Raw genomic sequence first — 27,880 nt, forward strand, 5'->3', positions numbered from 1 at the left:
TGGTTCTTTCAGGCTAAGGCTTTCACTCATGGCTGGGAGGAAATAGAATAAAAGAAAAACATGAATGCCATCCTAAACATTTCACTGCTATGGGACTAATTACTTTCTTTATATACATGAGCCAAATCTAATTTTAAATGTAACATAAACTAAAACATAACATGTAATAGCTTAGATGAGGTTGTTAAAATCACCTATTTACAGCCTTGTTGATCTTGTGACATTAACAGTGAAAGAGCTAGGTGGTTTTTTTTGTTTGTTTTTTTACAGTGCCTTGGAAAAATGCTTACACTTTTTCACATATTGTCACATTAAAACCATTAGCTCCAGTTATATTTTATCTGAAAATGTTATAGGTGCAATTAAAATAATTTGTAGTTTTCAAAATACCTTTTATATAAAAGATTTGGGAAGTGTGTTGTGCATTTATATTCAGATGGAGAACATTAGTGAAGAAACAGCATCATGAAACCAAGACACACAGCAGACAGGTTCAGGGAAAAAGTTGAAGAGATGTTTAAATCAAGGTTAGGTTTAAAATCATTATTGAAAGCTTTGAACATTTCACAGGGCTCTGTTCAATCCCCTAAAAATAAAGAACATGTCCCAACTGCAAATCTATTAAGATATGGCCAACTACCTAAACTGATTGACTGGGCAAGGGGAGCATTAATCAGAGAAATAGTCAAGCGACCCACGGTCACCCTGGAGGAACCGCAGAGATCCACAGCTCAGGTCAAAGAATATGTCCACAAGTTTTTAAGTCATTTGGTCCACCATTTTGGCCTTAATGGGGCATTTCTTGAAAGAAAGCCATAACATATCCTGTTTTGTAGTTTACGTTAAGCCATATAGGAGACACAGTACACAGTGAGAAAATTAAAACCATTCAAAGAAACTGTTCAGAACCTGAATCATGACAGGTTCCCTATTTTTCTACTGTACTTCAGTAAACTGACGTTTTCACATTTTGAAATATCCAAATAAATATAGTCGGTTTGGGATCTAAAGGAAACAGAATATACATAATAATGGGTCGATGGCAGCTGGACTCAGTTCTTTCTGAAACTGTTTAGACACCTATCCCAGAGTCTTTATCAATTATGGTGGCTCACTCAAGTGCGAGCTACCAGAGCCCCCAATTCAAAACACGTGTCATCTCAAGGCACTTTAAAAAATCAAATTCAATCACATAATCCAGACAGATTGATAAAAACGTTTTCTATCTAAGGACACCCAGCAGATAGCATCAAGTTTTAACAAGCAGCATTCACTTCTGCTCAAAGAGCATGTAGCCACAGTGGACAGTCCTCTGCATTATTGAAGGCTTTGCAGCAATCCCTCATAATTAGCATGCTTGAAGTGACAGTGGAGAGGAAAACTCCCCTTTAACAGGAAGAACAAACCTCCAACAGAACCAGGGTCAGTATGAACGGCCAGCTGGCTCGACCGACTGGGCCTTTCAGGAGACAAAGCAGAGACACAACAAAGTTCAGAAGTACACATTGACCCAGGAATCCTTTCCTGGGTCAATGCACTAAAGGGACAACAATGGCATAATCCCCAAAAGCAGGAATGGTTCTGCAGGTGGAGGCAACTGACATTTTATCCCTCCTCTTTTTTTAACTGCTTTTCATTAATTTTGTATTTGACCGGGTCACATCTGTTAGGAACATATGGAGCAATCAGGTCTCTGATGTATGATGGAGCTTGATTATTAAGTTATTTATATGTGAGAAGAAGAATTTTAAATTAAATTATTGATTTAGCAGAAAGCCAATGAAGGGAAGCTATAATAGGGGAAATATGGTCTCTCTTGTTAATTTTCATTAGAACTCTTGCTGTAGCGTTTTGGATCAACCGAAGGCTTTGAACTGTATTATGTAGACTTCCTGATAGTAAAGAATTACAGTAGTCCAGCCTTGAAGTAACAAATCCATGGACTAGTCTTTCAGCATTACTCATGGACAATTTTTGGAGTTTTTGATGGCATCAAAAGTCCAGATTTTGATGTCATCAAGACATGCCTGTAGTTTAAGTAACTGATTGGATTCATCACTGTTTATGGATAAATTTAGGTGAGTGCCATCACATAACAGTGGAAATTAATCATATGCTGTCTGATAATTTTTGCCAACCAGAAGCATATATTTAGTAAAGAGAATTGGTCCAAGGATTGAACCCTCTGATACTCCAAAATGTATTATTAACACGAACAAACTGGAATCTGTCAGATTGATAAGATTTAAACTTTTGCCGTTATCCCTACAATATGTTCAAGTCTTTCTAGGAAAATATTTTGATCAACTGTATCAATTGCAGCACTGAGATCTAACAGTATAAGTATAGCCACAAGTCTGTTATCTGAGGCCATGAAAACATCATTAGTGACTTTCACCAGAGCTGTTTCAGTGCCATGACAAGCTCTGAAGCCTGACTGAAATTTTTGTAACAGGTTACTGTGTAAATGTTAACATACCTGATTAGCTCTACTTCAAAGTCCCGATAAACAGCATTCACTCCTGAAGAAGCGTAGAGCTACAGGGAGAGTCGTCTGCATTGTCCATGGCTTTGCAGCAATCCCTCATACTGAGCAAGCATGAAGCGACATGCTTGCTCAGTATGTCGCAATATCACATTGATTGTGATATTGCTTGATTGCAGCCTCGCACATGTTGGCACATCAATAACTATTTTCTTTTTGAATGGGGCTACCTTGTCTAACGCAAAACGTAATGAGGAAGTACTGTCATCAACAACAGCATCAATTTGTAAAGGGGAAGAAATACAGTTGCTGTCCTTTCTGTGATACTGAGGTAATTAAGAGGGGGACAGAATCTTTAAAGTTTGATACAGCAGTATCTGATAAAGATCTACTATAATGAAACCTTCTTTTAGGGGTGGATAACTCAGTTAAATTGAACTCAAAGGTTATTAAAAATGGTCAGATAAGAGGAGATAAAGTTATTTCTTCACAATCAATACCAAATGTCAGTAAGGTACAATGTATTAAGGAAAGAATATAGGTTTTATGCACATATCAACAGACCTAATCTCTTGCACATCAACACACCTGCCTGCCCTCTGATGTCTTCAACTTCCTCTTACTGTTCCTGTTTACTGCCTCGTTAAAATTTTGGCCAGAGCTTTTAGCCATTCTGACCTAGCCACCCATCTACATTTGTCATCAAATTGGTTTGAGATTGTTTTTGTTTTTTTTCTAAGGTGACCTTTAGTGTTTTGAAGAGCAATTTTGAATAAAATATGTTTTATATATATATATATTGCTAAAAAATAAAGGGAACAGGGTCTTTCTGCATGGAGTTTTCATATTCTCCCTGTGCATGCGTGGGTTCTCTCCGGGTACTCCGGCTTCCTCCCACAGTCCAAAAACATGACTGTTAGGTTAATTGGCTTCTCTAAATTGTCTTTAGGTGTAAGTGTGTGCGTGAACCTGTCCAGGGTGTACCCCACCTCTCGCCCAGTGAACGCTGGAGATAGGCACCAGCAACCCCCGCGACCCATGAGGGACTAAGCGGGTTAGAAAATGGATGGACGGATGGATGGATATACACACACACATACATACACATGCATCCATACAGTGCAGATTCATATGAAAGGATTAAGTGCTGCAAATCCACCATTACAAAATGTCACTTTCAAGTAAAACAAAGGTTAATGCTTTGTTATTTTTTATTCATCTGGCTATTTAACCAGAACGACCTTCAGGAACTACAAGCATGTCTACCATTACAGTACAAAACATAGACAGTCAAATAGGGAAACTGCACCCTTCATTTCAGTTTTTGACATAAGTGCCTTTTTCATTGACAGGATGAAATGAAGTCTCCTCCACCCATCAGAGCTGCACCTAGCCAGACCCAGAACATTCTAACCAGGGACAAAGAGCTCAGCCAGCAGCCTTCAGCCCTCTTAATGCAGCCCTGTTCCAGTGTTCCCCTTTTTGGCCCAACTCGGCTGCTTCAAGAATGCCTCCACAAGTCACTTAAATCCCTCCCCAGCTGCCAAGAGTCCTCCTCAGTATCTGCCCAGCATGCATGTGCTACAACAAAACATCACACCTCTCTCAATGCACTCCAACATACCTGCCAGAGCACCCCTCATCTTTCTGACTCCGAGCAATACCCCCATCCACACTTCACTCAGCATGTTCACCAGCACGCTGGCCACTACAATCGACCCAGTTCAGGACATCACACCTGTCCAGGCTTCCTACATAGTCGGGACTCCTCCATATCTGTTAAACCAGAAGCAGCGGTCAAACTGTCTTCTAGATCAAGCTCCTATGAAAAGTCATCTGTTTTGTCAAAGTCTGCCTCATCCTCCAAAGCAGCATCTCCAATGCCATCGCCGCATCTATCACCACATCCTTCCCCACATGCTTCCCCATGTCCCTCCCCATGTCCCTCTCGCATGATACCTGCTGCTCTATCTTGTAGTCCAGACCGGCTCTGCTCCCCTGCCCTCACCCACAAGATCATTGTAACAGATATGAACCGACTGTCTGCAGACTCAAGACAACAGCAACGAGGTAGGTTTGTTCAATTCAGTAACAACAAATAATTGTCCTCACTATTTTAGAAGATGGAGTGCTGTACTCTGGTGGGAATTAGAGTATAAAATCAAGTCACTTAAACTTCTGGAATATTGATCTCCCCAGTTCAGTAGAAGACAGAGTGTGAAGCGGCTGGGATGAGGATCAGTGCCTCCAAATCCAACGCCATAGTCTTAAGCCAGAAAAGGTTAAGGGTCTTTCTCCAGGTCAGGAAAGATGTCCTATCCCAAGTGGAGGAGTTTAAGTATCTTGGGGTCTTGTTCACAAATGAGGGAAAAATGGTGCGGCTGGATAGGTGTGGCCATGATAGTAATGCGTATGCTGCTCCTATACATTGTGGTGAAGAGAGAACTGAGTCAAAAGACAAAGCTCTCGATTCGCCGATTCATCTACGTTCCTGCTCTTACCCATGACCAGGAAATTTTGGCTGTGGCATAAAGAATAAGATCCTGGATGCAAGTGGCTAAAACGAGCTTTCTCCCCAGGGTGGCCAGGCACTCCATTAGAAATAGGGTGAGAAACCAGGCAATCCGGGAGGGCTCCGAGTAGAGCCGCTGCTTGAGACCAAGAGGAGCCAGCTAAGGTGTCCTGGACACCTGCTCAATTGGGAAGAAGCCTAGAGAGTGGCCCATGACAAGCTGACTGTCTCTCAACTCGCCTTGGAGCTTATTGGACTTCCCCCAGAGGAACGTAAGGAGTTGTCAGGGGAGTAGGAAGTCTGGGTATCTCTGCTGGATCTGCTGACCCCTTGATCCAGTCTTACATAAGAGGAAAAAAGGAAATACCAGTATGGGTATAACTATACGCAGTATGGGTATAGTGGGTTCAATTTATGGGATGAAAAGTGTGTACATATAGTAAATGGCATATAGTAAATTATTTTTTATTTTGTGAAAAGAGAAGAAGTTAAACAAAGAAAGAGGGGGGCAAGCACATCATCTATAAAGAGAAACACAATGTTATTGACAGCAAAAGCTCAACCCATTGCCCCAACTGGAGGGTTATATAACCTGAAAACCTGGGCCAGGTAAAGCTTCAAAAGGGAGTAGGAGCAGAATGAGAATATAAAGTTGATTGCAGGAATAACTGATGATAATGAATAAATGGAGAATAGAAGGAGCAAGTTCCAAACTGAGAAAAAGTGGTCAGTTTATTCTCCAACAACCTAAGACTATAGAAGCATAACTTCAAACATACCACTGGATAACAAAATCCACTTTATCTTTTTACTAGTTATAAGCTACTAAGCATATCCTCATATAGAAGACATAGGGAAAACGCGTATGGCTGATAATTTGTTCCCTTTCAGTTACTGAAATCAGAAATGGCAACGCAACATGGCGTCTCCCAGTAAGTGCACCATTGGCAACTCTTTATTTATAAATGACTAATTGTTGTGCCATGATGCTCTGTTTTAAGTTATTAATCTGAATATCAGCCCAAACAGCTGATATTAGGACAATAGTTGAAAGGGTGATTTTAGCACTGGCATTCTTTTATCAGCAAACTGCACACATATAGAATAAATGAGTGACGACTTCTCTTCAAGAATTTATTATCAGAAATAAATGAACATGCAGAGAACCCCACTATGGAATGTTTTTTATCTAAAGTAATATTATATTTCAATCAACAAATCCTCTCTACTAGGCTAGTGAAACTTAATTAAACTACTAAGCAAAAGTAAGATAATAAGAAGCAAAGTAACTATGCACACCCTGTTGAAGCTGTCTTGCTTCCCCGGGTTTGTTAATTCATTGTGCAGGACTTAAAACAATAACTCAGCCAGGACGCAGATTTTAGTTTCACCTTCGCGAAGGGAGAGCAGGTGCGCCCGCCCCATCTGCGGGCCGCGACCCTGACTCTCACTCTCCCTCCCCTTCAGCTGGTTTTATTAAATTCAAGAAAAAGATTTTACAGAGTCACACAATGAATGACGCACACACCTTATCGCTATCTTACTCCCTAATAACTATCTTCTTTTGTTGTTTTCTCCTGCTGCGTGTGAACTGGAGTCGTTGTTCTTTCCCACTGCCTAGGAACTGGCCTTGAAACTCTCTCCTGATACTTTTGCTCATAAACAGCGCATTTAACCTTAATCTATTCCCATTATATTCCTCTGAGAAGCAGACATGGCCTTGAAACATATATAAGCATATTAAAAGCATGTTAAACTTCAATTCAATTCAATTTTATTTATATAGCGCCAATTCATGAAACATGTCATCTCAAGGCACTTTACAAAGTCAAGTTCAATCATATTATACAGATTGGTCAAAAATTTCCTATATAAGGGAAACCAGTTGATTGCTTCAAAGTCGCGACAAGCGGCATTCACTCCTGGAGAAGCGTAGAGTCACAGGGAGAGTCGTCTGCATTGTACATGGCTTTGCATCAATCCCTCATACTGAGCAAGCATGAAGTGACAGTGGGAAGAAAAACTCCCCATTAATGGGAAGGAAAACCTCCAGCAGAACCGGGCTCAGTATGAACGGTCATCTGCCTCGACCGACTGGGGGTTACAGAAGACAGAGCAGAGACACAACAAGAGAGACAAAAAAGCACAGAAGCACACATTGATCCAGTAATCTGTTGTACATTAGATGGTAATAGTGTGTGAGCCGTCTTCTCTGGGTGATGTCACAGTTAACAGAACGACAGACCAGGTGTACCTACTATGAAGATAAAAGAGAGAGAACAGAAAGTTAAAGCAGAAATGACGACACGCAATGCATAATTGAAGGACAATAGTACTCTATAGAGTGAGAAAATTAGATCCTGATGTCCTCCAGTAGCCTAAGCCTATAGCAGCAAAACTATAAAGGTAGCTCAGAGTAACATGAGCCACTCTAGTTATAAGCTTTGTCAAAAAGGAAAGTTTTAAGATTAGTCTTAAAAGTAGACAGGGTGTCTGCCTCACGGACCAAAACTGGGAGTTGGTTCCACAGGAGAGGAGCCTGATAGCTAAAGGATCTGCCTCCCATTCTACTTTTAGAGACTCTAGGAACCACCAGCAGACCTGCAGTCTGAGAGCGAAGTGCTCTGTTAGGAACATACGGGGTAATCAGAGCTCTGACATATGATGGAGCTTGATTATTAAGGGCTTTATACGTTAGAAGAAGAATTTTAAATTCTATTCTTGATTTAACAGGAAGCCAATGAGGGGAAGCTAAATCTGGAGAAATATGATCCCGCTTGTTGATTTTCATCAGAACTCTTGCTGCAGCATTTTGGATCAGCTGAAGGCTTTGAACTGCATTTTGTGGACTTCCTGATAGCAAAGCATTACAATAGTCCAGCCTTGAAGTAACAAATGCATGAGCTAGTTTTTCAGCATCACTCCTGGACAGAATGTTTCTTATTTTGGCGATATTCCGGAGGTGAAAAAAGGAAACTCTGGAAACCTGTTTAATATGGGATTTAAATGACATGTCTTGGTCAAAAATAACACCAATATTTTTTACTTCATTACCAGAGGCCAAGTTAATGCCACCCAGATTAAGTGATTGATTAAAAAGTTTATTTTTTGAGGACTCTGGCACAAAGATTACAACTTCCGTCTTGTCAGAATTTAGATGCAGGAAATTTAAAGTCATCCAGCTTTTGATGTCATCAAGACATGACTGCAGTCGAAGTAATTGATTGGATTCATCAGGATTTATGGATAAATATAGCTGAGTGTCATCAGCATAACAGTGGAAATTAATCCCATGCTGTCTGATAATTTTGTCGATCCGAAGCATATATATAGTAAAGAGAATTGGTCCAAGGACTGAACCCTATGGTACTCCACAGGTGACCCTAGAGTTTGAGGAGGATTTATTATTAACATGGACAAACTGGAATCTGTCCGACAGATAAGATTTAAACCAGCCTAATTATTTCCCCTTAATCCCTACAGTATGCTCAAGTCTTTGTAGGAGAATATTGTGATCAACTGTATCAAATGCAGCACTGAGATCTAACAGGACAAGTACAGACACAAGTCCATTATCTGAGACCGTGAGAATATCATTAGTGACCTTCACCAGAGCTGTTTCAGTGCTATGATGAGCTCTGAAGCCTGACTGAAACTCCTCAATTAGGTCATTACTTTGTAAATGTTCATAAAGTTGCTTAGCAACTACTTTCTCAAGAATTTTAGATAAGAAAAGATTAGATATAGGTCTGTAGTTTACTAACTCATCTTGATCAAGAGAAGGTTTCTTAAGTAAAGGTTGAATAACAGCTTCTTTAAAAACCTGTGGTACATATCCATTTACTAAGGATAGATTAATCATGTCCAAAATAGGGCCACTGATCAAAGGGAATATCTCCTTAAACAACTTGGTTGGGATTGGGTCTAACATACAGGTAGAAGGTTTAGATAAAGCTAAAATTTTAGATAGCTCAGAAAGCTCTACTGCTTATAAACAGTTCAGACACTGCGCAGGTTCTAAAGATTCCTTCTATGCTGCCTCACTTACTGAGGACGAGGTAATCATGTTTGGCAGGATGCCAATTATTTTATTTTTAATGGCAATTAATCAATTTTATTGATGCCATTATTTAGCTCACTGAATCTCTCTACGGGTATTATTATGCCCCTGGTTGAGTAGAGGATTCGCCGGTAGGCTCCCTTTCAAGGCGTTGTGGTGTTATCCTGTAAATCCTGGTGCACCTGATGTTGAGAGCGCTGAGGTTCCTCATTGGCTGCATACTGACTCCAATAATACCACTTGTCGCCTTTTCCTTTGAGCCTGACTGCGTGCGAAGTGCGTCCCACCACCTAGTATGGGCCGGTCCACCTTGGTTCTTACCACTTTCTTTTGATGATGTTCCGGAGTTCCCACTCTAGTTCTGCACTCGGTGTTTCTTTTGGCACCCTGTGGTGGGACCTGTTTGGTGAACACTGAAACAATACTGTGGAGAGTACTGTAATAACCACGACGGGACATTGATGTTTCATATATTGGTTGACATGGTAACCCGGTGTGTGGACCTGGAAAAGGTCTTCCTGTGTGTAACTCATGTGGTGTCAGTCCTCATCTCTGAATTACAGAACTTCTGACATCAATGCTAATGATAAAGCATCAACCCAATCCATTTTTGTCTATGCACAGATTTTAGCCAATTGTTTTTCAGATTCGAATTAATCCTTACCACCTTCCATTGTCCATCTTCATCCTGTCAGAAAACCTACGCCTAGAAATGTAATAGTTAATGAGACATTTTATCATTGTTTCTCTGTTCTCTCCTTTTACAGGCCTCTGGTCGTCCTGTAAAAGAATCCATGCACGCACACACAAATACTTTAAACCTCTGATGTGGATTACCGTGTCTGTGGAATCAAAAGTTAGTTAATTGTGGTTTGAAATCACAGTACTTTTTTTTTCTGTAACGATGTCTGAATCTTCTTTGGATTAAAGTGATCACACATCACACCACTTTACACAAGACATTGCTGTAACCTCTATAACCCCAGATGTTCTACTCCGGGTGCTTCAGAAAAAGTTCCTGTTTTAATCCTGGAGAAAACACCATCAGGTCGTTTTACAGCACCCGTTCTACTCCAACGCACCTCTGAAGCTGCTCTGCTCCACCTACACTCTTCTTGTAATTAATTCCTCTCTCAGTTCCTCTTCAATAGGTGCCATTCTCATGTCAAAAATCCTGCACTCTGTTTTTCTATTTTATCTAACATTTACTGATATGTATATAACACTATCCAAAGAGAGTCAATTCAACTGCAAAGGCTAATCTTTGGTTAAGTAGGAAAAAACACTTCCTCGTATCCTGAATCCAAAAAATATTATTCAAATTTATCATACCTGATATTTTCACAAGGTCCCTCAAAGGTTGTGTGAGATCAACGTACCCACAATGTAGATGTGACAGCAGCCTTTTATTCCCAAAACGATAACATGTGATTCACGCGCTGTAGTTTGGGTTTGTTAAAACGCTTTGCTTGTTGCTGGAGGACACATTGGTTGTTCCTGCCGAAATTAACACAGCCCAGGAAAGACATGATTCCTGGCAAATTGCAATTTTATCTTTACTAACCTTAAATGTAAGTGGAACACATGAAAGTATTCTCACCTCCGTGGACCTTCTGCTGCGTAATGATGATCAGTACGTTCCCAGCCATGGTAACATATCCAACTCATGTTTAAAATAAACTTATCAGTTACATCTCAGACAATTTAAAAGGTATTAGTATATTTTCAAAACAGCAAACCCGCACGCTGGTAGGAGCCCAATCAGTTGCCTGAAGGGGACGTTTAACCATGCCCTTAATTCTTTTACCTGGTGCTCAACATGGAGAGAAAGAGAACTATGAGAAATCATTTCATGCGACATCATACATCGTTATAAATTGTACAGCAGTAGCAGCTGTCAAACACTCAGGTGCCACATACATATTACTAGAAATTACTGTCTGTGTTTTACCTTAAAGAATCTTGATATCAGTCTGTGTGGTTCCTGTCGTAGAACAGAGTGACATGTGGCGGGTCAGGTGGGAGGAAGAGCAGGAACCCAGACGTTGCATCTTCCATAGCTGGAGAGAACACCAGTTGTAGCAGGCTCTGTTCACAGTCCTCCATAGATGTCAGCAATTCTTTCTCCCCCTCTGGTCACAACGGCAGACACTGTTTCTTCTCTCAGTATCATACTCAGTGACAGTCTTAGTTCACAACCCAGAGGCTTATATGTGGCTCCAGTGTCCACTAAAAGTTCATGCATTCTTTTCCGCTGACAGCTCGGAGTCTGTAGTGCTCATGCTGCTTGACATGCTCAGGGGTGTGTCATCAGAAGAGTTATCCCCTTGCAGGTGTACTGACCTTGTGGAGGTGAGGTCATGTTAGGATTTGGTTGCTCCATACCTGGCTGACCTGCTGATGGGGTGAAACAGCCCACAGGTGTTCAATGTCCAGGACAATCACAGTTGTATGACGATGGGTGCTTTAACATGTCCACTATATCAGCTCCAAACACTCATCTATCACGCCCTGCGTATAATAGTCAACGCCACACTGACCACCAAGCCATCTGCTCTCACGTCCAGGAACAACAGACCTGTAAATATATAAAGAATAGAGAAAAGGAGGCACGCCTCCTCCTTGGAGTTAATTAAACTAAGGTGACACCACATGTTCACTTTCTGTTTTGTTCCCTGCAATTACAATTTAAATAACGGATCTTGTAATACCTTTTTTATTTTCTCTTCCTCTCCCCATCCTGAGCCACATAGAAAAATGATGTACCAAAATGTACCAAATGTTTTGTCCCAGCGATCATAATCACAATCAGGCCTATAACAATTTACTTTCATTAGCTGTAATACTGAAGAGGATTCACATTTTAACATTTTTTCTCTAAATAATTCACCGCTGTTGTGAGTCCCTTGATAGAAATTTTATAGAAATAGAAATAAAATGATTACATTCATATTTCTCCAACAATGACTCCCTCACTTCCAAACCTTTTATTGATAAACTTGTGTAGAAATTAAAGTAAAAATTGAGTTTCTTCTTTCGTAATAAGAAATATTTTTCTTTTGGAGTTAAAAAGTGCCTTGTCTCTGCTACGTTTTTAATCGGTCTTAGATTATGGTGACCTTTTTATAAGAACGCTAGTTCTTCATGTCTTCAAATGTTGGAATCTGTTTACCATGCTTCATTAAGGTCATCACAAACTGTAGAGCCATGACACATCACTGTGACCTGTACTCTCAGGTGGGATGGCCTTCTCTCTCTACGAGGAGGGAGTGTCATTGGTACACTTTTATTTACAAGGCCCTTCTCGTATTACTGCCCTCGTACATTTGTACCTTACTTACACAGAAAAGCATGGCCTCTTATGCCCTGAGATCCAACGATCACCTGTTGCTCACAGTTCCTCTTGCCCGCACAGAGCTAGGGAAGAAAGCCTTTAGCCACGTAGCTCCTTGTGCGTGGAATTTTTTACAAAGAGACTGGACATTGACTGAGTTTTTATCTTAAGTAGAAAGCTCTCGATTTACCGGTCGATCTACGTTCCTATCCTCATCTATGGTCACGAGCTTTGGGTCGTGACCGAAAGAACGAGATCCCAGATACAAGCGGCCAAAATTAATTTTCTCCGTAGTGTGTCTGGGCTCTCCCTTAGAGATAGGGTGAGGAGCTCAGTCATCCGGGGAAGACTCAGAGTAGAGCCGCTGCTCTACTCTGAGTCTACTCAAGAATTTTATTCTACTCAAGAATTTTATTCACCAGGCATATCACCTAATCAGAATCAGTATCAGAAACACTTTAATAATTCTGTTTCAGTAATGAATAAGGATCATATTTCTCTGCTCATAAATTATTTTGTAACAAGAGCATCTGCACTTTAGTGGGACTTTAAGAACGTGTCTACACAGAATAAATACTTTGAGATCTGTCCTTTTAACTTTTTTCCAAATCTTTTTTCGTTCCTGTTGATTTCTGCCACTCTGCAAAAGTTTAACTTCTGTAGTAAAACAATTCAAACCAGTAATATTCGTCATAAATTCTTGAACATCAGCAACACCATCTGATGATAACTCCAAAACTAATGTATGACTAGTCCTAGGGCTGATAAAATCTATCTAATCAACCGGGTTGTACTTTTACCAAACATCTTTAAGCTCCATTTTAACTTTTAACTTTTGGTGATGCTGACTGGTGATTCCTAGATCTACAATTAGCAGAAGTAGTTAGTGAGCTAATTCCTGCTTTCTTTTCATCAACCAGATTTTGTCAGGGTTCTCTGTGCATCCGTGCTCTAATTCTGCTTCACAGGTGGTTCTAGTCGGCTGAGGGGCCGTGGTTCCGCACCTGCGGCTCATCGGAGGCGGATTCCTCTGGCTATTTAAGCAGAGCACTGACAGATGGAAGACGCCAGAGTGTTAAACCAGTCGTGGTACGACGAGGACTCTGCTCTGATCCTGAAACCTCTACCCGTGAGTTCTTTGTTCTCTGATTACTTCGACTAACTCGCATCTCTATTTCTCTGCTTCAGTTTTGTGTGCTTGGATGCACTCACCTGCCTTGACGTCCCGCTCAAAGAACCTGACCTCCAGAATCCCGTTGTTCAAATTTTGCTCTGGCTTTCCCCTCATACTCCCTTGGCGTTACCAAGTCGGGCCTGAGACCCCCTCTCCTGGATTCTGATGGTTTCCTCACACTCCGGTTACTCCATTAGTCACTCCTGTCAGCCGAAGAACGCTCCGGATCCCTCGCCAGTTAACATCTGCCAGCCCTCCAGCCGTTAGCCACCTAACCACCTGGGGTAGGAGCACAGGGTTCCCTAGGCATTATTCCCCCGGATAGGTCTGCCCAGCTAAATGGTAAGCAGCGCTGTGTTCTGGCAATTTCTCTGGTTCACTTTCCTGTAGCCATAAACCTCTCTCTCTTCGCAGTTACTCCAGCCCTGACGTTCAGACCTCGCTCGCACAGCTCAACGTCATTTCTTTGTCGCTGTTCTTTCAATAAACATCTTTAAACCTGTGCCTGGCTCCCCGTTCGTATCTGCATGTGGGCAAGACATCTAAAAACCATGACAGATTTAAGTCTAGTGTATTATATTCAAACTATGGCTTTGAAACTATTAAAATTTTAATTTCAATTAATCTTGTATTTTCTCTTTTATGGCACCAGGATGTTGGAATGACAACATCCTGGTGCCATAAAATTATAAATTCTTGCCAATAATGGGCTAAATCGCAAATTATAATGCCCTGATGTTTACACAATGTATAAACAAATGTGTAAATATTTAATGCTGAAATATTTTTAACTCCTAAACAAAGATATAAGTTTTATTGTTCATTTATTTATTTTACTCTCTCTCATACACCCTGAACGGTTCCTTAGTTTTTCAAATGCAGAGATAGAAGGTCTGCCCCTGGAGGGGAGGGCTGCGCACTGAGCAGCAGGCGGGACATATCAACTATCAGTGACCAATCCTCGGCTGTTTTTAGCGAGGTTGGTGCTGTAGATGGAGTACCAGATGACGCGCATGGTTTGTGGGTGTTTCTAATAATGTGTTGTTCCTGGGGGTGTCACCAGGAACCGTTAACTCTCCACCCAACATGTCCTCGCCATAAACATTCAGATGTTTACATCATGGTCAGATTTGTTTATCATATCTATTGTCCTGTTTTAGGTTAAACTGTCCTTCTGTGGTTCGCCTCAGCTCAGCGTAACTGGATAACCACAAATGATTGTAACAGATGACGTGTTTAATGTTTCCGTCTGATATTTTGATGCTCTTCTAAATTCCTCTTTTGGCAGCAGTAAAATTCTTAGTCAAAAAGCTCCCATATTCTCCCAATATGCTGTTTGCCATTTTATTAATGTTCTAAAATTACAATATAAAAAGCCTCTAATCTGGTATTTCTACAGCTGTCGTGAATCCTTTGTCAAATACAAGCTTTGTGCATTAATAGTGTAACTGAATACTTTCCCCACGCCTCTGGTTAATTGTACTCCATAATTAGGCTCCAAACGAAAAAACAAAAACCCTTAACCCCCAGTTTCAATCAATTTCTAACAACCCTGAGATATTTTCCGTTTAAGCCATCTTAATATCTCCGTGTTTCAATTTAATTTGGGCTGGACAAATATGAAACGAAAAACTTCTATGTTATTAGTTAACTTTTTTCTGTTTAATTGAGGTCCCCAAAGTGCATTTGTTTTGAATGCTGCAGTCATTCAACACAAATAAACACTTTTTAAAACCGTGGTTTCTAGAATTTTAACCTGGATTATTTCCCACAGACGATCAGAGCTTTCACACACCAATAACACATATCACAGATCATGTTTGAAAAGTTTAGATTGCCGAAATATATATATTTTTTTTCATTATCCAATGCACCGCTGTTACTCTACGGGGAGGTTTAGCTGGCAAAATTGCCCCGCACCGCCGTGACCGCTCATCCCACCGTGACCTGACGCCTCGCCTCCGCAGAGACAAGCCCCAACACCCCAGCACTGTGTTTCCGTTCTTTATTTTCTTACGTTTCACGGTTATTTTAGCCATTTTCTTCCGACTAGCCAACAGAAGCATCTAACCGGTCCGTCACTAAAATGTGTCCCCCGAGCAACACTGCGCCTCTTAAGTTCCGTTCCTTTTTCTTTCTTTCTTTTCAATGCAACTGCCCCGACCAACCGCCGTCTGCACTCAGAATGCTCTCCTGCACAACAGAAGCCATAAATACATCGATCTTTCCTCCCACTGATTTCCATGCTGCACAATCCTATTGATTTTCACTAATATCCTGATCAAATGCTCCTTCCGTGATGAACACTTTTTATTAATTCCTCGAGAGTAAACTCACTCTGCACAGTGACTTTCTACCGTAAATCTTTACGCTCCTGCACTATTCTCAGCCACACATACGCACATACATACGCACACACATACACACACACTCTGTTCAGAGCCGCTGATTCAGTCTCTCCTTTACTCATTCAAACAGAATGATCCCATTTTAACCGACACAATATGTTGGATAAGATATGACAAGGAAACAATATCAGACAGACAGCTTGCACGTAAAGAGTCTCCAAAAAACTCCCAAATTGTTGCTCTGGGATTCCCCTTTAAATCTCCTGAGTTATTAATAATAGTTTCCTGGAATTTTAGCTATTTTTTGTTTGTTAAATCACCCCTTAAACCTGCATTATATTATTTTATCCATGTAGCTAAATGTTTAATTTTATCAGGGTTCTACTGTCCAATGTTATGTCTCATGAAAACCCCACAGCCATGGGAATTGCTCGCGCTTTGCGATGTTCCCTATGCAGTCATGCTCTGAACAATCACATTGTTTTCTGATAAATTAGTCTGTTCTTGCTGATTGTGTTCAGCTTCACAGCACATTCATTTTATCCTTATTCCTTGTCCAGTCTTACTGGTTTCAGCTCACGGGTTATACCGGTCTTTAATTTCAGAATTTGAGGGTCCTCAGGTCCTCGGGCCTCTAACCCAGCAAAATACGGTTCCCCGTCGAGAACTCGCAGTGAGCCGCCATGCTCAAGAATCCCTTTAGATTTCTTGAACTCAATGGACTTACTCTATTCTTAGTTCTGTTATTTTATGTCAGAACTATTTGCCTGGTCTCGTTCTCAATCTTTTTTCAAAATTCTCAATACATCTCTGAACCACACTTATTCAATACTGCTCCAAGGCCCTCCAAAGAATTAATTTAGCAAACTTGGTTCTACTAAGACTTGGGACACATAATTTAGACTATGTTTCTAAGCCGAAAATGCAGATTCGATAAGACAGGTTCTCCTTACGTTTTTTTGTTGTGGCCAGCCAGTGCCCCTTGTACTTTCGTTACAATCTGAAGTCCAATTCCGACTGTCACCCCAAATCCCGGACGAGCCCCCAATTGTTGAAGCCGTCTTGCTTCCCCGGGTTTGTTAATTCGTTGTGCAGGACTTAAAATAATAACTCAGCCAGGACGCAGATTTCAGTTTCACCTTCGCGAAGGGAGAGCAGGTGCGCCCGCCGCAACTGCGGGCCGTGTCTCTGACTCTCACTCTCCCTACCCTTCACCTGGTTTTATTAAATTCAAGAAAAAGATTTTACAGAGTCACACAATGAATGACGCACACACCTTATCGCTATCTTACTCCCTAATAACTATCTTCTAGTGTCGTTTTCTCCTGCTGCGTGTGAACTGGAGTCGTTGTTCTTTCCCACTGCCTAGGAACTGGCCTTGAAACTCTCCCCTGATACTTTTGCTCATAAACAGCACATTTAACCTAAATCTAGTCCCATTCTATTCCTCTGAGAAACAGACACAGCCTTGAAGCACATATAAGCATATTAAAAGCATGTTAATCCTTCATAAATGTATATTAAAAATGGATCAAAGTTAATACATTCCACAACCCAAAGGAAACAAAAGGACAAATGAAATAGTTGAAAACCATCATTAGAATGATTGAGTGAATCCTGGTTCAATGCAGTTTCAAGTTCGTGAACTAAAGTTAATATTAAAGAACGTGGAATGAGGTCAAATTATGTATCTCAACCCATTCACAATGCAAAACCTGAGTTAAACAAAACATTATATGAGAAAATAACATTTTAAAGAATGATTTGCTCTGTAAAATCAATGGCTTTTAAGACACTTAATTTTATTAGTGTAATTATTTCTGTAGGAAATACTTAAATGTGAACTGATAACTTGGAAAGCTAGGCACTGTAGTGGACGACGATCGGAAATGATGTGTGGCGAACATTAGTTTGATGAGTTTGCCTAAGTTACACAAAACACCATTAAATTGACATTAATCTTCACTATTAATGATGTACTAATGCTCATAGCACCCTCGAACATTGGTGGAGTGAGGCGAAAACAAACATTATATTCAGCATGAACTGCAGTTACCCTGACTTGGAGGTAGCCGAGTAAAGCTATTAAGAGGGGCTAACTAGCACTATGCTAACATACATTTGGTACTAATTTAAAAAGACTTTTAAGCTCTATTTGGTCTGAATGAGCAGACTGGACAACACAAACATTAATATCCCATCGATGTATAAAACCGTTATGGAATTAAAGTTTGTTATAACCATAAAAACACACTCAAACACATCAGCAAACCTTTGTTTCACGACTGCTAGTGGCTTGGCCTGCTAGCTCCAGGTCTTAAACCTCAGCCTTAAAACAAAACAGTTAAAACCATTGAAAGTAAACCTTTTTAAACTTGTCCTCGCGCATTTCTCTCTGCCAAACCTGTATGTACTTCTGTGTCAGTCGGTTGAGTTTTTCCAATCGGAAGAAGTTGAAGCAAGGTGCAGCTGGTTTTCTGAGCAGCGAGCATGCTGCTAGCTCAAGTGGTGAAGAAAGGGCTCCCACTTCTTCATGTGGGTCTCAGGCTGGGTGTGATTTGCTGGTGGGGATAGGGGGGATTTACCCCCTCCCCCCCTCTGGTCATTCATGTTTTATCCCTGGGGGGGATACATTCCACCCCCCTCTGGTCTGAATAAGTGTAATATTATGGATTTTTAAAAATGTATATAAATCAGGACTTTCAGTTTTAACGCGTTAACGCGTTAAATTTGTTAGACCCTAACGCCAACAATTTTTTTTGTCGGCGTTAATCGTGCATTAAAACACACACACAGTTCATTATGTTTTTTCCCCCGCCGCGCTCTCGGCACTGTGTTTCTTTTACCCTCTGCGCTTTCCGTAGTTTCAAGAGCGCTAGAGAACTGTAGCAAAGCAGACCCGCACTCACTGTTGCACAGACTGTTTATTTCATGCGACTTTGGGCTTCTTTTTTTCTAAAGGCGCTTGTAAATTTCATGAGTCATGGGTTGCGGGTTCTTTGGGCATGTTTCTGAAAGTGAAATTGCTTATTTGGGCTCTAAAATAAATTACGAAATAGGGGTTATTAAGAGTCGGCTGTAGTAAAGGCAGACAGAACAACTCTGCCCATATTTTCTGCAGTTTACCCCTGTAAAACCCAAATATAGAAAAACACAAATTTTTTCAACCACTCAGATGTTGTTGTAGGAGGCCTTTGAGGCTGAAAATGAAGTGTTTTCAAAAATTTTATGTTTTAGTAAGATTTTACAGTAGTAATATTGCAACTGGACCAGAACCTTCCAGACATTTGGGACTGATAAAATCCTTTTTTTGCCAGCGATATCTGTCACGGGGCATGATGCGTTCATGTTCTTGGGGCTCGATGTCCACATTGGCTGGGCAGTCAGACGGCTCTTGGTTTTCTTTGTCCACACAGGGATCATTGTCTGACTCCTCGTCACTCGCATCAGTGTCATCAAGGGGTATGTCCACATCACTCTCTCCATCTTGGATGATTTCAATGATATCCTGCACACTGTACCGAGGATCTTTCATTGCTGCTAGCATTCTGAAATGGAAAAGATAAAATTTAAACAAATGTATATATAAATAGTACACATACTTAGATTCTAGATAACCTGCAGAAAAAGACGGGGTGGTGGAGAGATTGATTTTAATTTGAAGTGTTTACACATTGCTGTCATGATGCAGCCTGTCTGCTGCACCATGCACATACTCAAGACACTTTCCACCTTCCATTCAGCTCCAGTCTCCAGTTCAGTAATCATCCACACCTGTCAGCTACTAATCAGCCAGCATTCAGCACACCTGTCAGCCTCTCTATTTAAGCTCACTGCATTCTGTCATTCCTCGTCGGTTCGTTCAAGTCTCCATTCTGTCGTGCTGCTGGTCGAGCCTGGTTCCAAGTCTCCATTCTGTCGTGCTGCTGGTCCAACCTGGTTCCAAGTCTCCATTCTGTCGTGCTGCTGGTCAAGCCTGGTTCCAAGTCTCCATTCTGCTGTGCTTTTGGTTCTGCTGCCTCCGTGCTCTGGTTCCAACCTGCTTGCCAGTTCCTGCCTTCACCATCCTCCTGTTTCAGCTCAGTACAGACTCTTGGTTCCTCCCTCCACTATCCACAAATTTCAATAAACTGTTAAACTCTGTTGTGGTTGTGTTCGGGTTCAATAACAAAACATGACAATTGCACTGAAGTAACCCATTCACACATTTCACTGGTCACACAGTACTGTGTGGCCGACCAATTCTAAACTCTGATTATCATCAAAATAGGAATGCAAGTAGCCTCCAACTTACAGCCACACCTTACATTCCTAAACATCAACCCCTGTTCCAGAGCAATGTAATGCAAAGGCCCCTCCAAGCATCCCCCACACCTGCTTTGACTATCAATTGATTGGAACATTTCCTTACCAATAGCCAAGACAAAGGGCAACATGGCTGTTTTGTTGTGTTGTAGACATGTTATAAAGCCCTGCCTACTGTGATAAGGGAAAAATACTGAGTGTTGAAGGTGGTTAGAAATCTTTGTAAGTAAATTAAAATGATTAGATACGGCATTATATCTTAGTATATTAGATTCTAACACAATAATATATATAATCCAATATAAGGCTAAGGGGTAGAATGTGTAAATTATGTGTGGTTCAAAGTTATATTGGGAAAACTTCCTCTCAAGACATTCATCTCAAAAACAGGGTTGTTTTTACTACCACATTCACTCAATGTTGTAATATTGCAACAATTACAAAACAAGCTCTAGATAAAATGTAGGGCACATTTTCCACAATAACTACATGTTTACATGTTGCAGATAGAGTAATAAACACAAAAAAAATATGCAAAGCTTTTTACTTACTTCAATTAGATAAATTAAGTCCAGTAAATCGAGGGGATGATGCTCAAGCAAATATCTGGAGGTTGTGTGACTTCTTCACCTGAGGGCAGGCCTTGTATACAAATGTAGGACCCAATAGCATCGTGAGACCAAACAACATGACCCAATGAGTATGTTAATGCAGTTGAACTAAAAAAAAGAAATAAAAAGGTTTATTTTGGGAGGACAAAAAAATGTTGTAATTCTGCAACAGTGGGTCTTACAGGGTTGCAATAACCGATGATAACTGCTGAAAGTAGATTAGGCGGTGCAGATCACCATTTTGAGCAGACATTGGTTCTGAAGAAGACTTTTTAACATGCTGATAACATTGCAGAAACCCAACCCATACTACTTTAATGCTTATTAATTTGTTTTCTCTGTATTTGACAAAATGGCTGAATTACATTGCCAAACGAAGTACCTGGAGTTACTAATCACTTTCTTAACAGTCTCTTTCAGGGTATTAAGCTCTTGCCCAGTTGCAAGTAAAGTCTAAGACTGGAATGACCTGGAAATTTAAAACCTTTTTCCAGGCTTAAACTGTATGAATATGGATCTAAACAGCAAGCAAAAATATTCAAATAAGTTATTGTTGTTGGTGTGAAAGCCCAGAATTAGATGTGTGTGTGTGTGAGAGAGAGAGAGAGAGAGAGAGAGAGAGAGAGAGAGAGAGAGAGAGGTTTTGAAGTTTAACAATACATGTATTAAAAGATTTAAAAAGTTACACAACTACCACAAACAACCATCAGTAAGACACGATTTACAAAATCCAAATTATCCTAGCATACTTCCAAAGACAAGTTCTTCATTTACAAGCTGACACAGAACATTTTTGTAGCACCATATTCTGGAAAAACTTTCCAGGTCTTTCATCATCCGATAATAATTAAAATCTATTTTCAAACGAGCTTTCAACATCTTTACAAACATGAACACAGCGTCATCATCCACAGCTTTCTCTATTCTGTTTTTTCTGCTCATATAAATAGCCATCTTTGCTCTTCCAAGAATAAAATTAAAAAGCTGGCATTTAATTTTAGTCTTCTGAGAGTATCTGTACCCCAAAATGAACATTTGTTTAGAAAAAAACTCTCCATATAGTCCAAACAAATTTTCTAACATTGCAAATACTGGCACCAAACGAGCACACTCCATAAAACAATGAAACACAGTTTCACGATTAGTGCAAAATGGGCAATCATGACTAACATCAGAGTTAATAATAGAAATAAAAGCATTCACAGCCACAATGCCATGTAAAATCCTCCACTGTAAGTCAGCTGCTCGTTTGATTAATGGTGGTTTGTACAGCGCTCTCCACTCAGGTCCAACATTGTCACTAAGACCTAAGTGAGCTCTCCATGGAGTGTCAGTTCTGCCATTTAATTTGTCCCTCTGCAGAATCTTAACAAAAATTTTATACATTATTTTACTGTTCACGTCTTTAAAAACAACCTCAGAAGAGATCTCACTCTTTAAAAACGGTCCAACGCAGTTCTTAAAATCCGGGGAAATGTTTAGTGAAGGGAAAACATCATTCTCATTAGGTTCAACAGAGCCATTACAATAATGATGCAACAAAGTCCGCTCACTACCTGTGAGGGCTTCTCTCCATTTACTAAGCAACAGTGCAATAAACCGAGTCGAGTTCACTTCTAATCGGGAAGCAAGAGGAGCTGCATTATCCAAGCCTGCTCCTGTAAGCTGGACTACATGTCCCAGAGTCACCACATTTGAGAGACAGAACCGCCTTAGAACAGTTGGCCCCACCTGACAAACTGCACTGAACCGTGACCCATAGATGACTGGTTCCTGAAGCAGCCAGTATAGTGAGCTGTGTTGTCCGAGCCACTTCTTTTTCAGCAAACTCCACACCTTGAATAATCCACGATAGAAAACAGGAAGTTCTTTGACATTAGGCTGCTTTAAGTCCATCAGGAAAAAGGATTTGTTCAGTCCAAGTCCACCTAACTGATTCAGGATAGTGCAAGCCAACGGCCTCCACACTAAATCAGTAGGACCACACAGAAACCTCTGTAGGAACTGGAAACGGAAAGCAGCCCCTCTGCTGCTGAGGTGGATCAGGCCCTGTCCTCCATCGTCCTTCGGCAAATACAGCACACTCTGTGGCACCCAGTGCAGTTTGTCCCAGAAAAAGTCAACAAGAAGGGCCTGGATCTTTGACAGCAGGTCAGGTGGGGGGTCAACACATGATAGGCGATGCCATAAAGTGGACGAAACCAAATTATTGACAATTAAAACTCTGCCTCTGTAGGACATCTTTGTCAGAATCCATTTCCACCTTGTTAAACGACCTTTCACCTTATCTAAAACATTTTCCCAGTTTTTCAAACCAAAAGATTGATCACCCAGAAAAACTCCTAAATATTTGAGCCCTCCCTTCTTCCAAATTAACCCCCCAGGCAATTTTAGTTGATTCTCCAGATCACTTCCAACACACAGAGCTTCACTTTTATCCCAGTTAACTTTTGCTGAGGATAAAGAGCCAAACTGATCGACATCTCTTACCAATATGTCAATATCCTTTTGAGTATTCACTAAGATGACAAGGTCATCTGCATAGGCCGACAGCTTTAAAGATCTATTACAACCTGGAATGATCAATCCCTGAAGGTCATGTCTGAGTTTATGCAATAATGGCTCAAAAGCTAAAGAATATAACATGCCAGAAAGGGCACATCCTTGTCTTATTCCTCTTTGAACCTTCACTTTATCAATAAAACCAGGACTAAAACCAAAAGCACTCAAAGTGAGCCATAAGTAATCATGCTCTACACGATCAAAGGCTTTTTCTTGATCAATAGATATAATTCCAGCTTTCAGGCCATACAGCTTACAGATGTCTAAAAAATCTCGTATCAAGGCAATATTATCAGAGATCAATCTGCCTGGTACACAATACGTCTGATCACAGTGGATCACTTTTTCCATCACTTTGCTCAGCCTGGTTGCCAACACCTTAGAGAGGAGCTTGTAATCTGAGCAGAGCAGTGAAACAGGTCTCCAATTTTTAATAAACTGTAGGTCACCCTTTTTGGGCAGCAAAGTAAGAACCGCTCTTCTGCAGCTAAGTGGCAGACGGCCACCAGCCAGACTGTCATTCAGTACTGACCGCAGATCTTCCCCCACTACTGACCAGAGAGACTTGTAGAAGTCCACAGGTAGACCATCTATTCCAGGAGCTTTCCCACTCTGCATGCTCTGCAGAGCTGTATAGAGTTCATTAGCAGACAGAGCTTCTTCCAGCTCTATGTTACTCTGCTGCTCCACCTGAGGAAGACCAGTGTAAAAACTCTGAGACATTACCTGCTCCTCTCTGTGCTCACATTTAAACAGTTTACTGTAAAAAGTGACAGCATGTTTACGGATTACTGTATGATCATTTAGCACCTGCCCAGTGTCACTCTTTAAGCTGTGAATGAACTTTTTTTGTCCATTCTTACGCTCTAGACCAAAGAAAAAGTGAGACGGAACGTTCATGTGAGCTACATGTTGGAAACGGGACCTAACGAGAGCCCCCTGAGCTGAGACACCCAGAAATTTAGCTAAATCAGATTTTTTAGCTTCCAATAACTGAGTATGGTGTTGGTCTCCTGTGGCTTCAACCAAATTTCTTAGCTCCTCCACCTCAGACTCCAGAGCCCTGACTGAACCCATCAAGGCCTTGGTGACATTCTGAGTGTACTGTTGACAGAACTGTCTTATCAGGACTTTTCCAAAATCCCACCATTGTTGTAAAGAAATAAAATCAGATTTTGTACTCTGATGGTTTTTCCAAAAAAAGGCAAATGTATCTTTAAAATGTCTGTCTTCCAATAAGGCTGTGTTAAAATGCCAATAAGCACTACTGGCTTTCACACACCTTATAAAAACAGAAACTGTTACAAGTGAATGGTCAGAAAAACCAACAGGGCTGATTAAACAACTTTTAAAAATATTAAAATGATGTTTAAAACAATAAAAACGATCAAGCCTGGCCATAGACAGTAAATTATCTTTAGCATGCGTCCACGTGTACTGTCGCTGCACACCATGAAAACCTCTCCACACATCACACAGCTCCTGAGCTTCCAGAAGCTGAATCAGGCGAGTGCCAGAGGCGGCATGAGGCTCTGCATGGTTCCTGTCTAAGCTGCTGTCCTCAGTACAGTTAAAATCACCTCCAACAAATAAATATTCCTCACTGCTACATTTTCCAATAACCTTATTCAAAGCATCTAGAAATAAGACCCTCTCCACTCCCACAACAGGAGCATATATAGTAATAAACACCATTGTAACTTTCTCATACACTGCTCTTATTTTCAACAGACGGCCTTTAATGACCTCCTCAGATTCCACCGACTGAGGAATAAAATTTTTAGCAAAGAGAACTCCAACCCCACCACTATTACTGGTCTTATGACTTAAGAAGGATTCACCGGTCCATTCTCTCCTCCAGTCAGCCTCATTATCAGCAGTACTGTGTGTTTCTTGTAAAAAAATAATATCTAACTTTTTAAGAGAGCACAACTTGAAAAGAGAAGCTCTTTTCGCACCATCTTTTGCCCCATTTAGGTTCAAGCTGCCTATACGAATATCTCCCATAGCATAAAAAAGTAGAAATGAAACAGAAACTAAAAACCAAAAAAGAAAAAAAGAATGATTCTTAATGTTATTCATCATCTTCTAACTGCTTTTTGACCTTTTGCACGAGTTTTTTAATACGGTAGATTTCCTGGTCAGTGAAGGCTTTTTCCCCCAGGACTCCAGGACTTCTCAGGAAAACCTTCACTGAGTCAAGGAAGAGCTGTAGATCAGGAAAAACTTTTTCCACTTTGACATTCCTGGCTCCCTTTGTGTCCTGCAGGAAGCTTTTAATACTTGTTAAAGAGTAGCCACTCTTCTTGTGAGTCCACGTCTGTGAGGAGGCCAGAGACTCCACATCACTCTCCTCATCACCTTCACTGTCACCTGACTGCTGGCATTCACTATAAGGAGAAACTTTTTTCACTTTACAAACAGATTGACGCTCTTCATTTGGTTTCCTCTTTTTAGTATCATTAGAAAAATCTTTATCTACCAGCATTTCATCCTCCTCCTCCTCCTGAGAACATCCTTCCTCCCCCAATTTGATCTGTGTGGTAACGCTGTCAGTGTGTGACTGCTCAGTGATTTCTACTTTTGAACCAGAGAAAGCAGCATCAGAACCAACAGCACCAAAGTCCCTGGTGGTATCTAAACCAGGATCTTCTGGGCCATCAAAAACTACATCAGCACCTGAACCATCATTTCCTAAACCAGCAGAATCCAGCATATCATTAACAGAAGCAGCTGCTTCTTCATGCCCAGCTTGTTGTCCGTTTCCCTCCTGTGAATTCTGTGACCTGTCCTCCTGTGTGCTCTGTGAATTCCCCTCCTGTGAACTCTGTGGATGTTCATGATCTGAAACTGATGAAACAGTCTCACTGTTGTTTTCTTTAGCATTTTGTTTTTGTGGACATGAGCGCACTATATGGCCCTCCATTCCACAGCCAAAGCATTTCATTCTTTCTGAAGAAGCATAAACAGTGTAATCAAAGTCATCCACTCTAAATTTCAGTATTAAATTTAGCTCCTCAGTGTTATTTTTCAAAACCATAAAAACCTGCCTTCTGAAGGAAACAACATGTTTAAGGTGCGGTGATTTACAGCCCAGAGGGATCCGTTTAATGGGAGACATTAACTGCCCGTGTCTCGCCAGTTCTCTTTGTAATGTTTCATTACTAATAAATGGAGGGACTTGAGACAAGATGATCTTTTTGGCCGGATTAACTAGCGGCACCACCTGAACAAAGGTGTCTTGAATAACCACACCTTGTTCAACAACTACGTTAACTTTATCAACACTATCCAGAAAAATAACAACTCCATTGTTCATTCTAGATGCGGACTTCACACTTTCATAGCCGACAATTTCTCCGATCGCTAAACTGCAATCCTCTACGGAGCAATTAAACGCTGGACAAAGTTTAACTCCGTGTCGGCGTGTGAGCTTCTCCAGACCCACACTAACTCCATGAGTCGGCATGATCCCGGTGAAAAACACCGGGCGTAACCGCTCAGGAAACCACCTGCCACAAACACACAAACAGCAAAACTAACAATGAACAAACAAACAAACAAGGAATAGAAAAGATAGAAATCGCACTCACGCTGAAACGCGCACCCACTCTCACAGTCCTCCACTCCCAGCATTCACTCAGAGAGAGAGAGAGAGAGAGAGAGAGAGAGACAGAGAGACAGAGAGACAGAGAGAGAGAGAGAGAGAGAGACAGAGAGAGAGAGAGAGAGAGAGAGAGAGAGAGAGAGAGAGAGAGAGAGAAAACTAACAATAAAACTTATGACTTTATTGAAATGTGAAATTTTTATTAATTTATATGTATATGTGTAATACCATGTTAAGAGGCAAAAAAACATATGCCGGCTTGAAAATAGGTATTTATTTACAAATATATTTACACATTGCGTAAACATCAGGGCATCATGATTAGTCATTTAGCCATCATAGTCCAGAGTGTAACATTTGGCACTAGGATGTTTTCATTCCAATTCACAAAAGTTTGAAAAATAACAAAATAAAAATATTTTTTGTACAAGCATGTATTTTATTAGTGTCATTTATTGGAAAATTGCATATTAAAATTATTATATAATAAAAATTAAACGGGCTATTACACTTTCAGAAATAAAAGGATAAAACATGTGATTAATTTGTGATTAATCTCGAGTTAACTATTGACATTATGCAATTAATCGCAATTAAATTTTATCATTTGACAGCCCTAATATAAATACATGTCTTGTGTCCTTCACATTTGTTAATTTAATTTTTTGTTGTCTGTTTTGAAAGAGTATTAATATGTTTTATGCTCGAAGCGATTAAAGTAAACTAATACCCACTTCCGAGTCCGAACAGTAGATGGCGCAAGTTTAAAAACAATAGTCCAACCTACTGGATCTAGCTATTTACCTGAAAGAGCAGCTGCTAGCTAACCAAGTAATGAATCAGAACGTGTGGCAGCATGATCATCAACAAAGTATTTTGTCA

At 40.6% G+C, this 27,880-nt stretch overlaps 1 protein-coding gene across 6 annotated transcripts in view; it reads left to right on the forward strand.

Moving 5' to 3' along the window:
* Positions 1-27,880, forward strand: part of whrnb (whirlin b) — a 203,028-nt gene that overhangs the window by 156,065 nt on the left and 19,083 nt on the right. For 3 of the 6 annotated variants that reach the window (XM_036144711.1, XM_036144710.1, XM_036144709.1), the window contains one exon: positions 3,838-4,555. In XM_036144711.1, the coding sequence (XP_036000604.1) occupies positions 3,838-4,555 (718 nt within the window). Of the gene's footprint in view, positions 1-3,837; positions 4,556-13,359; positions 14,240-27,880 lie in introns of those variants that run through there. The other 3 variants (XR_004932166.1, XR_004932165.1, XM_036144712.1) reach the window with 3 other exon arrangements.

This window comes from Fundulus heteroclitus, chromosome 12 (genome assembly GCF_011125445.2).
Source record: "Fundulus heteroclitus isolate FHET01 chromosome 12, MU-UCD_Fhet_4.1, whole genome shotgun sequence".
NCBI lineage: Eukaryota > Metazoa > Chordata > Actinopteri > Cyprinodontiformes > Fundulidae > Fundulus > Fundulus heteroclitus.